Source organism: Triticum aestivum, chromosome 4A, assembly GCF_018294505.1.
Source record: "Triticum aestivum cultivar Chinese Spring chromosome 4A, IWGSC CS RefSeq v2.1, whole genome shotgun sequence".
Taxonomy (NCBI): Eukaryota; Viridiplantae; Streptophyta; class Magnoliopsida; order Poales; family Poaceae; genus Triticum; species Triticum aestivum.
In genome coordinates this window covers 16,351,443-16,367,973 of record NC_057803.1, presented here as the reverse complement: position 1 = coordinate 16,367,973, position 16,531 = coordinate 16,351,443, and the positions used below count along the sequence as shown (strand labels likewise).

The 16,531-nt window shown below is 45.9% G+C and overlaps 2 protein-coding genes across 4 annotated transcripts; both read right to left on the bottom strand.

Annotated features, from left to right (window-relative positions):
• Nucleotides 1-1,105: 1,105 nt before the first annotated feature.
• Nucleotides 1,106-10,658, bottom strand: LOC123084825 (DNA topoisomerase 3-alpha). Its single transcript, XM_044506334.1, has 24 exons — nucleotides 10,270-10,658; nucleotides 8,775-8,953; nucleotides 8,606-8,678; nucleotides 8,161-8,283; nucleotides 7,956-8,077; nucleotides 7,816-7,888; nucleotides 7,587-7,703; nucleotides 7,380-7,463; nucleotides 6,764-6,943; nucleotides 6,504-6,632; nucleotides 5,707-5,781; nucleotides 5,167-5,256; nucleotides 4,968-5,072; nucleotides 4,235-4,269; nucleotides 3,993-4,122; nucleotides 3,828-3,880; nucleotides 3,654-3,750; nucleotides 3,443-3,560; nucleotides 3,258-3,329; nucleotides 3,065-3,148; nucleotides 2,641-2,775; nucleotides 2,350-2,538; nucleotides 2,160-2,280; nucleotides 1,106-1,851 (listed from the first exon to the last, which is right to left on the bottom strand). Exons 1-24 carry the CDS (start codon nucleotides 10,561-10,563, stop codon nucleotides 1,608-1,610), a joined length of 2,922 nt encoding a protein of 973 aa, XP_044362269.1. The 5' UTR covers nucleotides 10,564-10,658; the 3' UTR covers nucleotides 1,106-1,607.
• Nucleotides 10,659-11,024: 366 nt separating this feature from the next.
• LOC123084824 (pentatricopeptide repeat-containing protein At5g01110) lies at nucleotides 11,025-14,614 on the bottom strand. 3 transcript variants are annotated; one of them, XM_044506332.1, is made up of 4 exons: nucleotides 12,510-14,614; nucleotides 12,030-12,272; nucleotides 11,571-11,653; nucleotides 11,025-11,482 (listed from the first exon to the last, which is right to left on the bottom strand). In XM_044506332.1, exon 1 carries the CDS (start codon nucleotides 14,586-14,588, stop codon nucleotides 12,639-12,641), a length of 1,950 nt encoding a protein of 649 aa, XP_044362267.1. In that variant the 5' UTR covers nucleotides 14,589-14,614; the 3' UTR covers nucleotides 11,025-11,482; nucleotides 11,571-11,653; nucleotides 12,030-12,272; nucleotides 12,510-12,638. The 3 variants fall into 3 exon arrangements, with proteins under 3 accessions (XP_044362267.1, XP_044362266.1, XP_044362268.1); XM_044506331.1 differs by having other exon boundaries at nucleotides 12,030-12,223; XM_044506333.1 differs by having other exon boundaries at nucleotides 12,030-12,223; nucleotides 12,637-14,614.
• Nucleotides 14,615-16,531: the final 1,917 nt, after the last annotated feature.

Here is a 16,531-nt window from a genome sequence, read left to right as displayed (position 1 = left end):
TGTTAGAGAGAGAGAGAGAGAGAGAGAGAGAGAGAGGGAGAGATTAGGGCATAATAAGCAGCTTAAAGCCTCCTTTCCTTTAGCAAGCACAAATACGTAATGATAGCAGCTCGTAGTAGCAACACATGCAGAGGAATGTACGTACAGTGGCAACACATGCACGCAGGCTAGCTGCACTGCACTGCACTGCTGCAGCAGCATATATGCTAGCCGGTGGGCGTACGTGGGTAATGATGGGGCCACAAAAGCCAGCAAGCTGAGCTAGGCTAGGTTACTTTGATGGATGGATGGATCGGTTGTGTGTCGTCCTCGTTACGGGTCTTTCCGATCATGGAAACATCGCTTCCAAGGTTTTCCAGGTACGTACATACATACGTATAATAAGCCTCTCTTTACGAATCTTCCCGATCGATCAAGGTGATGCAGTGAAGCATCTCTGCAAAGCTGTAGATATGCCGCCTGCCGACACCGTTCGGTGTGGAGCCTACCTACCTGGGCATACATTTCAAAGCCCCCTCTCGTATATAGATATTCTGGTCTCACTCATCACTAGGTAAAGTAAAAAAAGGTTGGTCAATTTCACATGATTAGAGGGGAAAACTAACCCAAATATAATGTTTTTTAAGAGGAAAAACTGATGCGCATTCAAAGTCGTCGAGCAGTCGAGCTGCGGGTGAGATGGGCTACATCGGAGTGCATGATTGACAAGTCACCGAGGGAAACAAACGGTCACACCTAACGACCCGACCCATCATTCATCAGCGGTCCGATCAGCGAAAAGGTTATTAGATCAGTCACAATGGGTAGTAACTTAGACTATTAACATGCATATGTTACTAGTCTATATTACTACATCCATAGTGGGTAGTAACATATATGTTGTGTCATGCATCACTTTATTTATTACATTGTGGACTAATCTTTTCTTGATATGTGTGATGTTACAGTAACTAGCTATGTTACCACATGCCTCTCTTTCTTCATTAATGACATGCCACATCATCTATTTTCCCTAGATAAGTGTGATGTTACCATCTATGTTACTCTCACTGTGGGTAGGCTTAGCGTCCGGTGAATGCTGTGGTCGTGCATCACGAAAGCGACCTGACGAAATAGTGGTTACTGATGGGTGGTTCATTACTGATGGGTGTAGGGCAAGGAAAAAAGCGGTAAACATGATCCATTTTTTCCGCTCCACTTTTTTGACTAGAGACTTTGGGATGGGATGGAATGGATGGAATTCATGGGGTTGGAACTGTCGGAAAGAGCTTTACATGGACGGATTGCATGCCATACGTGCACCGCAGCTCGCCCCATCATTCCGATCTTCATGCCATGGAAGAACCGTTGGTTTCCCTGTGACATTTGTAAGCGTTAAGTTTGAGCAAGTGTGCCTTTTCGCCTTCGCGTTATCATGATCTTCCCGCCGGCACGTGCGTGTTCGCAGGTTTTGGCGTGTGAGTTGACACGGGCTCACGCATCCAGCTTCGCTTGACAGCTTACGAGCAGCAGCACCGTCAAATCACTAACATGGCCTATGATGGATGCACTAGCGATCATAAATGTACGTGCATTTGCTTGGTGCGTGCTAAGGCTGCCGATCTGTGCTATCGCCCCCGGTTTGGGCATGCGTTGGCGAAGTGGGAAGGGTCGCCGCAGGTGAAGCAGCAGCCGTGCACGGTGTCCCCAGTCGCCGAGACGAACGTCATGCCCTCGGCGTCGGCGTTCCCCCGGCCCCTCCTGCCTCGCCCGCCGCCTCTACGACCTGCCGATGCGGATGCTTGCCTGCCACCACCGCGGCTGCCGCGCCCACGGCCCCTGGGCGCCACGTTATCCAGCTCGTCTTCCCATCTGCATTGCATGTACAGAGCGTCAGGCAAGAGAATTCCTGGGCTATTAAACTTGGTGCAAGCTTTCCGTTAACAAAGCAAGCAGGCGAGCATATAACTATTAACAAAAGTTGATGGCAATCATATATGCAAAGAAACTCTACATAAGTAGTGATTGCCCTGATTGAGCTAGTTGCATATGCAGTGTAGTGCTACATGCATCCACGGTCTCAGGTAGTAAGATCAAGCAATTTTATTGTGACTATTAGTTTGTATCAGGTACTCCACAGACAACAAAACATTGTGCAATAAGGGGTTAAGACAGCATACACAAAGAAGCCGCATCCAGGATTTTGACATTTATAGAACTTCCTCCCCCTGTTCGCCTCTGTATTAGCAGTTCGGTTTATGCAGGCCTCTCCACATGTAGTGCAGAGTACTTGGCCTGCACCTGAAAATCACTGAAGATTAAGGCACCAGCTCTGGATAAGAATAGAGAAGTACGTAGCACTTTACATACCTGATGATGATGCATTTCTTGAGTTTTGGGTAAGGCCCGTGTGGGTCGAACGAAAGCCTTGTGGATTCACACCAGGTGTCTGCTGCTCATTAGCAAACTGGCTAGCCGTACGAAAAACGGTATGCAAATCCCGCCTTGGAGTCCCCTGCCTTACTCCGACACCACTCGGAGTCTGGCTTTGACCTCTCCCTGCAAAGTCATGTGATGATAAAAGAAGCCTCAATGAAATGAATGTTTGTCATGTATTTGGAAAAAACAAACCATGGAGACACTTGGGGGGTGAACAGAAACCTTGGGGGTTCACAGCAGGTGTGTGCTGATTAGCAAATTGCCCCGTTGAACGAGAACCAGTAGGTAAATCCTGCCTTGGAGCCCCCTGCCTTACACCACTCGTAGATGTAGTCTGAGTCTGGCTTTGGCTTCTTGCTGTGAAGTAATATAATTTGTCACAAAATAAGCTTGTATGAGTGGCCATTATAGTCATGTGTCCAGAAAAGTAAGACATGGATACAACGGAAGCAACAACGGAAAACAAGCATGCTTAGCATTTTATCTTTATGAGAGAAAACTGGAAGCTCCTATTAAGAAAGTAAGCATAAAACTGTGTTCATTTCAGCCCCACACTGCCACACACTACCTTTATTTAGAACTGTAAATGGACGAGCACAACAGTCGGCCCATGTATGAAACAGACAACGAGGACAAACATCCATACCTGGCATCGTAGTCTGGTTATGATGTTGAAATCTACTCATCTCTGTAAGCTCTTTGAGTACATCGTCACATCCACCAATGCAACCTATCAGAGTAAAGGATAGGTATGTCATGATATGACCTTAAGCACTGGTAAGTTATATCACGTTAACTAAAACAGGTATAAAACTGCAATTTAAGTTAAGATAACATACCTAGGTGATCAACATCGAAACTTGGTGGGATATCCCTTCGGTTGAACTTAAATTGGATCTTATAAACAGGACCTGTAAATGCGGTGGATTATCATTTCACTGAGAGAAACAGCAGAATATTCAGGCCATGCAAACATAAGCCAGACTGGTAGCATAGTAGCAAAAAATGGGGAACTAATGATCACCTGGAATGCAGGTAGGACAAATTTGTTGCGTCACAGCAGCTTCTGCAAGGGACCCGGGCAGCCATACTACATTTCTACACTGAGGAAAGCCCCGACAGCCAACCATAAAACCACCATTCTGGGACAAGAAAAGCAAAGCTCAAGCATGCGCCAAGCATGACACGTCCCAATTCCCTGAAGAAATGAAAAGAAGCACTGGAAGACAATTTACCGGCCTTCGCTTCAGCAACATTTCAGAGTCATTGCATGCACCACAGGGCCTTACAACTTCAATGGTATTTTGTGTCTCGTTGATAGGTCTATTTGACCTAGAAATAAAAAATAGTCAAAGTGAAGCTATAAACGTGCAGCAAGAAAAGAAGAAAATCAAAGGGATCCACCAAACCTAGCAAAGAATGTTCCCATTGCATCAAGGAGCTTCACTTTGTTTGCTCTTGCCTACATGATCACCAAGTGGTCAACTTACAAAACATAAATTTAGAGCAACTGGGTGGGACTGTACTAATTCAATTGGTGACAACCATGGAATGCTCAGTAAACCACAACTTACATCCAGAAAACAAGCCTTCATCTGCTGCAAACAACCCTCAAGTACTTGCGCTTTACTCTTTGTACCGACACTAACTGATTTCATGTCAGCTTCCATCATTGCTCTTAAATAAGGTTTCCAAAGCTCATACCTAAAATTTTGAATTTCTTTGAGGAACTAGGTACATTTCATCCAATATAAGTTGAAAGGTAGAGGTGTTCAATCTTTTTTTTGAGAAGGTATAGATATAAGAATTAGCTTACCCCATTTCATCATAACCCATTACCAACGCCTCCCCCTACATTTACAAACACAAAAAACAATGGAAACATGTCAATGGAAGAACTGTTACTTTCTGCACACTGGAGAAATGCCAATTAAAAAATCTAAATAAAAAAATTTGACTGTAAAAAACATGATGAGTACTAATTGGGAAGGAAATCTAACAGAAGGCGTCACATTTGCATTAATATGAATTGGATTCTGCTATTTACTCAGAAATTAAGCATGTTTTACATAAGCAAAATGTAAAAGCACCTTACTTTCAGATATCAAAAGTATTACATAGATTACTGATGATAAGAGTGGCTTCCGTACGGAAGCGATGGAGTTTCCACAGCAAAGTACTCCCTTCGTTCCATATTAGTTGTCATTGATTTAGTACAAAGTTGTACTAAATCAGCGACAAGCCGACAACTAATATGGAACGGAGGGAGTATTCAAGATGAGAATTATGTGTATTTTCTCTCCTGAGTTTTGAATATATCATTTACAAGAAAAGGTTGCACTTAGTAGTGTGGCTAAGGAGGCGCTTCACAAAGTGCGGGCAAAGACTTCTTAAGCGCACTTCTGGGTTGCTAAACAAGCTAAGGTCCATGAGGTGCTATATTGTAAACACACTATTAGCAAACACAATCATAACCATAAAAATCATTTAAACAGCATATATGCTACATGCAATGGTATAATGGAGCTTTCGTATGGCATGAAACACACAAGATTTGTTGGGGAGAAACGTGAATTTGCATCTTTGGTTGCATAACAACGGTCAAGTAGCTTTTTTATGTGTTCATGCATGGTTGCATCGGTGCCGATTCCTGCCTGGAAATAGCACCAAAGGGAGTCAGACATTTGCACAACTCAGCACTTTAGAGTAATAAAGAGTAAACATAGAAGACAAGAAGAATTAATGTACTTTATCCATGCAGCTAAGGAGGTCAGCTTCAGCAAGAAGAGGTGGTGGTCGAGTTACTCCTGAATCAAGTGTTAAAGACGTCGGAACAAACTGCAAGGTTTTGTATTGGCGTTAAAAATTATTATTGCATTGAAATTAAAAGGAAAAAGATGTTCAAGGTCATAATCATTTTTGAAGGAATTGACAAGCAATTGATCCCTACATATTAAGATATCAGGCAATTAATCCATACCCATTATACTGACTGATATGCTACAATATATATTGCAACCTTCCTATGCGTCACCAATATTTACAACAGCATACAAGTATCAAGATTTCAACTCAAAATATGACGTCTGGAAGATCTTCCCATACTGGGACTTCTTTTTTATCTCAACTTGCATAGGAGGCACGAAGAAACTAACAGGAAATGTTTTAACAAATACTCCCTCCATTCCAAAGGAAGTGTCGTGGTTTTAGTTCAAATTTGAACTAAAACCACGACACTTATTTTGGAACGGAGGGAGTAGAATAGAAGTAGGGTAGAATGTAGCAAACCTGCTGTCCGATGGTGTATGTTGGAAGTAATGAACCACCCCATGAGTCATAACGATAAACGTCCAAATAATTTTTCTACAGAGAAAGTATAAAAAAAAATTAATACAAAGGAACTTTTACACATCCCAGATGTATAAGAGAATGGATGACTCTTACTGGACCAAAAAACCTTGGTGACAGTTTAATAAATCTAGTAATAATAAGATAAATAACTTTTCTTGCACGGGTTCGCTGAGCAGAGCATTTCTCTGTACTAGCATAAGGCCATGTTTACTAATAAGCCACCTAAGTACCAATCAGCGTCAAGGAGAAGCAATTATTTGTCACACATTATTGTTAAACTGCATGTTGTTTATCGGATTCATTTTTGAGAAATATAATTCCCCTTTGTGTCCCTTTTTCAGAAAATATTATATCATATAAACAAAATTGCAATAAGTTATTTTCTATGAGCTTTCCCAGCTCTACGCTCATATGTTAGAAACAACCAAAACATAGCACCACATCAACATTAAGTAAATAAGGGAATCAGCTAAAGCTACATCACCTCTGAATATTAGGTAATTGCAGATAACATACATTATTCTATGCTTGTTTCTCAGCTATATCGATAAAACTGGTATTACAGCTACATTGTCTCTGTACATTGGGTAAAGTTACTTTATTACTGATATCATAACATTTCCATGCCAGAGAATAAGGAGACATGACAAGTTTCATGTCTGTTGAAATATGGGTAGTAGATTATTAGACGTAAGCAACAATAGAAGATGACAGCAACATTTGAGGATGCTCACAGCAAGTACGACACGCCCTGATGCATTGAACTGTTCACCAGCAATGTCAACTTCCACGGTTGTCTCGGCTCCAACTGCAGGTTGGGAGCAACAAGCAAGGAAATGGCGAACAACTAGCTCATACACTTTCTGGACAGCAGAAACAGATACGGAAAACATTATTAGATTTGTGGAGCATAAAAACAACAGATTTGAAAAAAATACTATAAACTGATGTGAGACTGATAGATATTTCTCTTCTATTTGGTAGTGCTACGTACCTTGTGGTCTGGAGACCAGTTGTTTTCACCAGTCGAAAACTTTGTTGGATGAATAGGAGGATGTGCCTTGTCATCATGACCACCATTGCTGGGATTTCTCCAGAGCCTTTCTTCAGGATTCAGAAGACGTTGGGCATACGTTCCCCAATCAGGATGATCCACTTGTTCACGTACAATTGCCTAAGTAAAAGGGAGCAACCCATGTCAGGGCAATCATGCCAGGATGAGCAAATGAAAATTAATAACAACTTAAGAGTAAATAAATGTTTATTCATCGCAAGTATGAGTTGGACAGTAGAGATGCCTTTTATATTTTTCTTATGGTTATTCAGCAATGAAGATCATCAGGTGGTAGAAAACAGGAGAACTATGCCTATGAGGCCATGGCTACTTTTTTTCCAAACTAACATTCACTAGAGAAAATTGTTTTATGATATGTTCCTTTTTTTAGGATTACATGTTCTTTAGAATTTGGTTTCCTTCATGGAACAAAATAATATCATGTAAAATATGTTAAAAGTACAACACTGTAGGTATAAATCTAGAAAGAATGTGTAAGCAGAATCAGGACAATGAATAAAAACATGGACAAGGCATGCTAGCATTCATAACTGACATGCAGATCAGTGTTTGGAGAGAAACTATCAGTCTCTGTCCTGGGATAACTAATGAATCCAGCTTGGTAAAGTTCTTCAGCCACCTGGTATGAATAGCACAAGAGTTCAGCAAACGAAGCAATTAGGAAATAGAGCTACGCATTTTTTACTAGCAAAACTGTTAAGAAAAAATAAGACACCAAAAGGATTTAGTTTTTCTAATATACCTTCATTGTGTGCTCTGAACTCATTCTGCAGCACCTAGAAGCACGTTTCTGAAGCTCCACGGTACTTAGTGGGTATGGAGGGTATTTTAGTTTCTCCTGATTCCTGACATTCTGTACCTGTAGAAATAAAATAAAACAACTAAAAATAGGTACCTCTGATCTGTCATTAAAGTTGTCCATCATTGTTAATATTGTAACCAGTGGTGAAATAGAAGATGTGAGGACTCACTGTTGCCATTGGTTCATGGACACACATTTCATAGATCACAACAGCGGATGAGTAATCAAACAAATGGCCACGTCTGCCAAACAAGAATATGTCACACAACTTTTCTAATTGAAGTTCAGGACGGCTGAAGTGAATCTTACATCCAAATAAACGACGCGGTGCCTTCATCTGAAGTGTGAGAACAATTTATTGTCCAGAACTCTTCAGGTTCATGAGCTTGTATCTCCCAGAAACGCTCAACTATAAATCCTAGAGTTGGAAACTGGAATGAAATGAAAATCTTAGACAGGGAATAATAATGCGTATGCATTCAATATGTTCAGTTAATATTATATAGTGAGGTACCTGGCAAGGACCATAGCTCAGAACCATATTCCTTTCTTCCCCACTGACATCAAGGACAAATGCATCTTTTAGCAGCATTGTTTGAAACCTAGTGAAGGAGGCACCTATGCGAAGGTCAATTTCCTGTAGAAAAATTCTTATTATTATCTGTGCTTTTGAAGACAGCAATAAGGCGCAAACAAATGTTTATTCGTTTGATGAGAAGGAGTGCTGATGCTATTCTTTTGGAGAAAAACGAAGAATATTAGCAGGACAGTTTGTACTAGCATCTTTGTGTGTTTTAGGTTTATTTGTACAAAATTAGTACAGAGGCACAGCGTCAGAATATTCTCATGGCTCTCTGTTTGCTGGCATCGTAGTAGTATTTGTTTTGAGTGGATAGTTGGCACACAAGAATATTAAGCATCAATGACAATTTGACAATAAGATGCAAAACTGAAGTAACCTGTCTTGCATCCACAGCATCAGCAAATAGCTTGTTGGGTCTGGCGAGATGTTGCACAGCTTCATGTATTTCCCTGCAGTTCAATTTGTAAGACAATTAAACTGAAATGAATATGCCATCTTTCCATAACAGGAAAACAGACGGTCCAAGAATCTGGAGCAATCAATACCTGGGAATCAAAGCTGAGAAGCGAGCTCTCCAAATGTTCAGATTACGGTTTGCGCCCGCACAAATGTCAACCACTTCATATGCGATATTCTCACCCTCTCTATCACAATCAAGCCATAACACAAGCCATTGACACGTCCTAGCTTCCTCTTCCAATGTTCTCTTTATGTCCTGTTTATCCTGCACTTCATAAAACAAAATTCATGAATAGATCACGAGTTCAGAAAAGCTTAGCTTATACTAATGTCATGATCATGCCACACCCATCATAGTTTTGAACAAAATACAAGGTAATCTCAGTGTGTTCACAATGTGTTGAGCAAATATAGACAACTGAATATTGACACTGAAGCCTGACCATGGTTGTGTATTCCTCGATTAACTCAGAAGTGATAAGAATGTTCCAAGAGCAAACCAAAAGTTTTTTGAAGAAAACAAATAATGCAGCTGATGAACGGAGAGCACCAAAAAATACATGCTCTCAGGTCCTCAGCATCCAACTTTCATTAGACATAACACGCTTTCCCTTTTTGTACATGAAGCGATGTCAAACAATATCAGCTAGCAAGCTTAAGCATTGCTATGGCTGTTTCAAGCAACTAGGAGGCAGTATAAATTTGTCTGGTGCTGGAATGGGAGAATAAAGAACAAGCTGGAGCCTGGAGGAGAGGACACCCAGATGACTGGGGTAAACCATTGGGACTCATGTTTCTTGTCAGGTCTGTCAGTACTTTGCTTGGCTTCCGCATTTTGCTGCATGAGCTTCAGAGTTGCAGTTTTTTTACGTTTTAATGTATGAAAATATTGCTCCAAAGCCTATAAGGGCTAGAAACTAAATGAAGCTGTAGATAAACTTTTATTCCCTTGTAACCTGTTTCCTATGAGCACTATTTCTGCCAAAGGGGGTTGATCGCAGTTTCCAGTAACAAGTGTACAAGTACACGAATATGTCCGCAATAACAATTCACAAGTTTAGCCTGCAGTGTTCCCCTCCTAGTACCACAGCTCCTATGGTGCATCGCATACATGTGTGTGACCATAACAGTTTGCGATTGAGCAAATGACAAAAGGTGATCGATACCAAGCCACATCCATTCAACTCCAAAAAAACTGCTCCTGATGTGGGATTTAACAAATTTACTTGCAAAGAGTAGCAATGTGGCATGAACAAAAACAGCATCCTCATCCGTTGACACTACCAATCGGGCACTTAGCAGCATGCCCGGAAAATTCTTGAGGGAATCAAGGTATAGAGTACACCACAACACTCCGCACATCCATTGCTCGACGAAATTCCCGTAAGGCATATATTTCCTATGTGCTGAACGCGACCAACCCCACAGACGCGGGCACATAGATGCCACGAAACACCCCCAACATAATGCCTGAACCAATCAAAGGAAACGCGATAGACCACCGTTCACAAGCCGCGGTACCCGCGCGCACGAACTGTTCGGCGGAATGCACGAGCAGGGGAGGCAGAGAGGGAGGGGCACCTGGGGGACGGCCTTGCGGACGGGGGCGTGGAAGAGCTCGGCGGGGTCGCAGGAGTACCAGCGGCGGTAGCGGTCGTCGAAGTCGAGCTCCATGAGGTGGCCCGTGACGGAGGTGACGAGCATGTGGCAGGCCTGGGCGCCGATGGCGTAGTTGAACTCGAAGACGCGGTTGTAGCGGGACCGGCCCGCCCGCGACTGCATCCCCCCGCGCGACAGGATCTCCGCCACGGACTTGGCCACCGACGGCTTCTCCGCCACGTTCAGCACGCGGATCGCGCCGCCGCCGGGAGGCATCGCGGGAGGAGTGAGGGAGGGGGCTCCGCCGCTCGGGGGTGGGGGGAACGGGGAAAGGGCGGGAGGTTTCGGCCCTCTTTGAAAATTTTGGTTCGGAGGGGATCCCACCGCTCGAGAGGGAAGGTGGAGCTATTAGCGGCGGGCGTTTTTCTAAGCGGGCTAAGCGGGCTGGGCTGTAAAGTTGCAGGGCCTATGGAATATACCGCTATGGGGTTTTCATTTGGCCCAGTCGGTATTTTGCGTGCTAAAAGAACGCACCGCGCAATCAATCCGAACTTTGTTTTCTGAATTGCAATCAACCTGAGATTTTATTTGCCCTATAAAACCAGTGTTCTCTCTATTTCATTATGTATTGCCAGAAGTGTGTTTTTTGACTTTTCAGAGGCATACATTCCAGAAGAGCATTTTGCTATGCTTCTGATGATGCTTTTGCAACAAGTTCAAAAGATATTTGACATCCATTCACCGAACCTTGGTAACGGCACGAAGCCTGCTGCTGCTTTGGACATACAACAATTTTACAAATACAAACTTGGCAAATGCATCATGCAAGGATCTTTGTAAACTCTGCCTAAGACAAATTTTGTTCAACTGTAATCTGCCGTGCCCAGCAGGCAAGAAGCTTGTTCAACTCGTCCGTATGTATCCCTCTTCACACCTCTTTCACTTTTGTGATGGTGGAGAGAAATGATTTGTGTCCAAAGTGCAAAATGTTGACCGGTAATCCATACAACCACGGCCTCGGCAGAGAAACCTACTTCTCATAACTTCATCAAAGCCTGGCATAAAACCTTGTGCTCATAACCTCTGTTTCTCTTTCATTCTTTTCCTTGCTCTTTTGGGGGTAAGGCTTGAAGGGGCACATTTTACACTCTCTAGTCAGTTTAATTTCTTCCTTTGTACACCAATTTTGATTGCCCTGCAGTAAAGTGGGAGTGTAAGTTTCTCATATATACAGCATTCTCTTGAGAACTATTCTACATGCGTCAGATAAAAGATAGTGATACCTTTTTATGTATGCTCAGTTCTCCCCTTTTGATCAGTTTCGCGTGATGTTAATAGTTCATGCTAAAAGTGATTTGCATTCACCCTGAAAAAAGGGAAGAGAAAAGTAGTAGTTTGCAGTTTTACTCAGCAGCATCTGATCAAGAGGATTTGATCTTAACTCATGATATTTTTAGGAGCATATGTTAAATTTTGCAATGTTGTTGTATCAAGTTGTGACTGCTCAGAAAGAAGTGCTGCCTGTATTGATATTTGTGTGCCCTAAAATATAGATTGGTAGGTTGAACTGCTCAAGCAGGGCTATTAGAGGTGATAGGGTCAACTAAGCAACAGGAAACCGGGAATAACCTGGCAATATGTTACTGTATTACGTATTTGCAAAATGCAGTTGTATATCAGGCATTAGTGCATTACACTAATATTTCCTCTAAAAAAGGAATTCTGGGTAAGAAATAAAGCACCTGAGAAATTTAGAGCATGCTATCCTCCGATGCCCAGAAAACAACAGCACACTTCCTGAGCCCTAACAGAATATTTCTGCACATTGGTGAAGAAAGCACATCTAGAGAGGTCACTTGTGTGGAAATTTTGCTACCCTTGGACCACCCAATAATGAAAACTTCCACGGAATTTACTCCAAAATTTAATCAGATGCCTACAGAAAATTACAACGGTCAGTGTGATGGTACCAAATCACAAACCACCTGCAGTGATAGAATGCAAAAGTAAAAGAATGTCAGTCAAGCAGCATTCTACTATCAGAATTCAGAAGAACAGATACTTGTACAGAACAATATAGAATCTTACGAAGTCGTACTCAATTAGTAAAGTAGGAAATATATTGATATATCATTGCTGATTCCACTACGGTAATGTAGAACGGCAGTGCACACAACCTAGCCAATATTTTAATGCCGAACTTCAAAATTTCTCATTCTCACCTTCAAGTCTATAAATACTTGTTGGAGCAAAAATCCTGACAATCTAAACAAACTGCAAAATGCCTTCATTTCTCATTGTTGAATTAACCATAGCATCAATTAGATTCCAGTATGAGGAAAATAATACCCTCAGAATTTATCATCAGGAGCAAACCCTTTCTGAAGCATCTCATCATGAAGTTGAAATGACTCCTTGGAGTTCCCAGCTGCAACATGACCATTTATCATGGACATGTATGTATATCTATCTGGTTCAATTCCTCTAGCACCCATTTTCTTGTAAACCCAATCAGCTTCTTGCATATTACCATGTACAGAAAATCCATTTATAATCATATTATACGTCACAATGTCTGGTTGAACCTTTTCATTCTCCATCATGTTAAGCAAATTAAAAGCTTCATGCATCTTCTCTTCTTTAACATAACCATGGATTAGGGTGTTGTAAGTAATTAAATCAGGCAACACCTTGGCATCCCTCATCTTCTGCAAAAATTGTTGCCCCTTCAATACATTTCCAGACCGGCAGTAACCCTTAATGATGGAATTATAGGTCATGATGTTTGGTACAACCCCCTTGTTTATCATTTCATCCAAAAAACCAAATGCATCATCCACTTGTCCCTTCTCACAGTGGCTGTCTATAAGGATGCTGTAGGTAATGTGGTTGGGGAAGATTTCTCGAGAATGCATATCATCCCATAGCTCATTAGCTTTGCCCAGATCACCTTGTCTGCACATTCCATCAATCAAAGTGTTGTATGTCACAATGTCTGGCGTCAAACGCTCGTGCAGCATCATTTCAAATAGTTGCAATGCCTTCTCTATGTTACCCTCCCTACAGTACCCATGAATTAAAGTTGTGAAGGTGCATAAATCTGGTGGAACCCCTCTCTCCCTCATCTCAGTCAAAAGCTCCTCTGCTTCAGACAACCTACGCTCTTTACAAAGCCCATTCAGCAAGGTATTGTAAGTTACCACATCTGGCAAACATCCACGGCCAATCATCTCATCCCTAACTCTCAGCGCCTCCAGCATTGACCCAGCCCTGCAATATCCACCAATGACCATTGTGTAAATCACACCATCAGGCATCAATCCAAACTCTCTCATCTCCCTCAAGTAGGCTGCCGCACGGTCCATCTTCCCCCTCCTTGCAAACAACCCAATCAGGCAACTAAAGCTCACAATATCTGGCGTGACTCCACGCCGTCGCATCTCCTTGTAAAATTTCATCGCCTCATCAGGCTCCTTAACTCTACAGAATCCCCCAATCAACATGTTGAAGCTCCGAACATCGGGAGCCACCCCACACTCGTCCATTGCCCTGAACACCTCCCTCGCTTTATCCCACCTTCCATTCCTACATAACCCCTTCAACACCGCATTATACGTCAAGATTCCTGGCTTTATCCCCTGACTAACCATCGAATCGACCAGTGCCATCGCCGCCTCAACATCCCCAGCACGAAATCTAGCATCAATCATCACATTATGGGTTACCACATCCGGAAACACGCATCTCTTCTCCATCTCGGAGATTACGGTATCGACCTTATCGAACTGTAGGGCTTTACAGTGGCTGTGGACCATGATGTTAAGCGTGTAGGTGTTTACCTCGGAGTCGGAGGACAGGAGGAGGCGGTAGGCGTCCGCGGTGAGGTGGGGCCAGCCGGCGCGGGAGAGCGCGGCCAGGAGCGCGTTGGAGGCGGCGGCGGGGATGGGGACGCGGCGGTCGAGCAGGAGGCGGAAGGCCTCGAATGCCTCCCGGGGCTTCCGGGACTGGGTGTAGGTGCGGATGAGCAGGTCGAACACCTGCGGCTGCGGGGTCGGGGAGGAGGCGAGGAGGGAGGACACGATGTCGAGGCGGGAGGCGCCGCGGCGGCGCGACATGCGGAGGAGGAGCGACTGGCACTCGGAGGCGCGGCCCGCCGCCGCGGCTGCCGTCGCGGCGGCGGCCAGGACGGCCGTCGAGGGCCTCGCGCCGGTCCCACCATGGGAGACGGCGAGGCTCGCGGTCCAGCGTCTGGTGGCTACGGCGACAGCGGGGAGGCAGGGCAGGCGGCGCGGAATCGCCATTACCGACGGCAAGCGGGTGGATTCGAGTGTGTTGGAGGCTTGGAGTTGGAGCTACCGCCTTCAAGCTGGAATTGCGGAACCAAACAAACCCACCTTCTGTCAAGCATTACGTAAAATCGTTGGACCCGCTTTCTAGCCATTTTCTTTGTTCGTGAGAAATACGTCTTCGGTTTTAGACGCGGTTTTCCCGGCCGGGTGATTAAAGACTCCACGGGCTGACGCATCGTGCTGTTCCGAGAATCCGGCTCCAGCACTCCACGCTGGAATCCGACTCCGGCCCCGACAGGCGACAGCACGACGCGTGCTGTGTAGGAGCAGCCATGGCGAAACCGACCCGGCCTCTCGCTTGGCCCGCCGCATCTATTTAAGCAGCAGCTGACCAACGCAGCTCTGCCAACTCGTCCGAGCACCGACCCAGATCTTCACAGCAGCTCGCTCCCGCCGTACGTCGACCACTGCCGCTGCGCACACCCACACGCTTCGACAGCATGACGCCGTGCTCTAACCCCGGCGCCGGCGCCCCGACTCCGAGGCCTCCCGCAGCAACTCCACGCGCGCAGGGGGCCGCGATGCCGCGGCCGGTGATGAGCACCTATGTTAACCTCGGCACTGCCGTGAGAGCAGCCCCGACGCCGCAGATGAAGATGCAGGCCGCGGCGGCGGCAGGAGCGCCCGGCATTCAGGCGTGCCCTCGTGCGGTCGGTGCCGCCGTCCCGACCGCGAGGCCTTGCATGCCATTGCCACACACGCAGGGAGCGCCGGCCGCCGCCGTGCTGCCACGTCCGATGAGCCGCGGTAACCTCGGCGGTGCCCCCATTCCAGCAGCTCCCTCGCCGACGCCACGTGTGCAGGCAGCGAGACCGGGCGTTCCGGCGAACACTCGTCCAGTCGGCGCCGCCGTCCCGTCGGTGAAGCCTCGAATGCCAATGCCGCCCACGCAGCCAGCGCTGGCGGTGGCGAACCCCGCCGCGCCTTCCCCACGCAAACGACCACCAACGACCACGGGGACGGCCATTCCGCCAGCCAAGCGTCACGCGCCGACGATGGGAGCGCCTAACGGTGGCACGCCACTGCCAACGAACCACGCAGCTCTCGCGGTCGCCGCCCCTGCTCCCACGCCGCCCCGGCACGCGCAGGGCGCGCCCGGGAACGCCACGCCGCAACCGGCACCGGCGCCGAGGTTTAGGTACTTAGGGGTGCACCACGACCCAGGCAAGGGGTGGATGGCCCGCGTCATGGACCCGAAGCGAGGCGGCCGCGAGATCGGCCCCTTCGACGACGAGCACCAGGCCGCGCTCGCGCACGACCGCGTGGCCATAGCGTGCGCCGGCCGCGGCGGCGGCCAGGCGCGCCTCAACTTCATGACAGCCTTCTACCGCGTCGAGGCCGCGTTCCTGGGCCGGTGGGAGGGCGACGTCTGCGACGCCGTCGAGAAGGGCGGGTACGAGGAGCCCTACGCCAAGTACCTCAAGGCCGGGTACAAGGTCGCGCTAAGCATAGAGGCGGGGGACGAGGGTGACGAGCCGCAGATCGCCAACTGTGTCGACGCGGAGCTGTTCTGGGAAGTCATTTTGGAGTTCTTCATCGAGCGGGCGAGAGAGATTGGGCACAAGGCCCTCCGGGAAGGCGGCGACGTGCTCATGGACAGGTTCGTGGAGATGTACAGGAACATGGCCCTGTGCCCGTCGTGGCGAGGCAGGTACCACCAGCAGCTGCAGCTGCGGCACGCGATGATGATTCAGCACCAGCAACAGCAGATTCAGATGCAGCAGCAACAAGAACAACAACAAATTCAGATGCAGCAGCAACAACAACAGCTCCATATTCAGAAGCAGCAGCGGATTCCGACGCAGCAGCAGCAGATGATGATGATGGTTCAGAAGCAACAACAGCAACAACAATATATCCAGATGCAGCAGCAACAGATGATGATTCCGAAGCAG

Excerpts from the sequence above, each read along its gene's own strand:
- LOC123084824 (XM_044506332.1), bottom strand. The coding sequence starts at position 14,588 with ATGGCGATTCCGCGCCGCCTGCCCTGCCTCCCCGCTGTCGCCGTAGCC.
- LOC123084825 (XM_044506334.1), bottom strand. The coding sequence starts at position 10,563 with ATGCCTCCCGGCGGCGGCGCGATCCGCGTGCTGAACGTGGCGGAGAAG. Across the intron at positions 5,073-5,166 it reads TCCTTAGCTGCATGGATAAA|GCAGGAATCGGCACCGATGC; the intron begins GTACATTAATTC and ends TGCTATTTCCAG. Across the intron at positions 3,149-3,257 it reads TTTCGATGTTGATCACCTAG|GTTGCATTGGTGGATGTGAC; the intron begins GTATGTTATCTT and ends TTACTCTGATAG.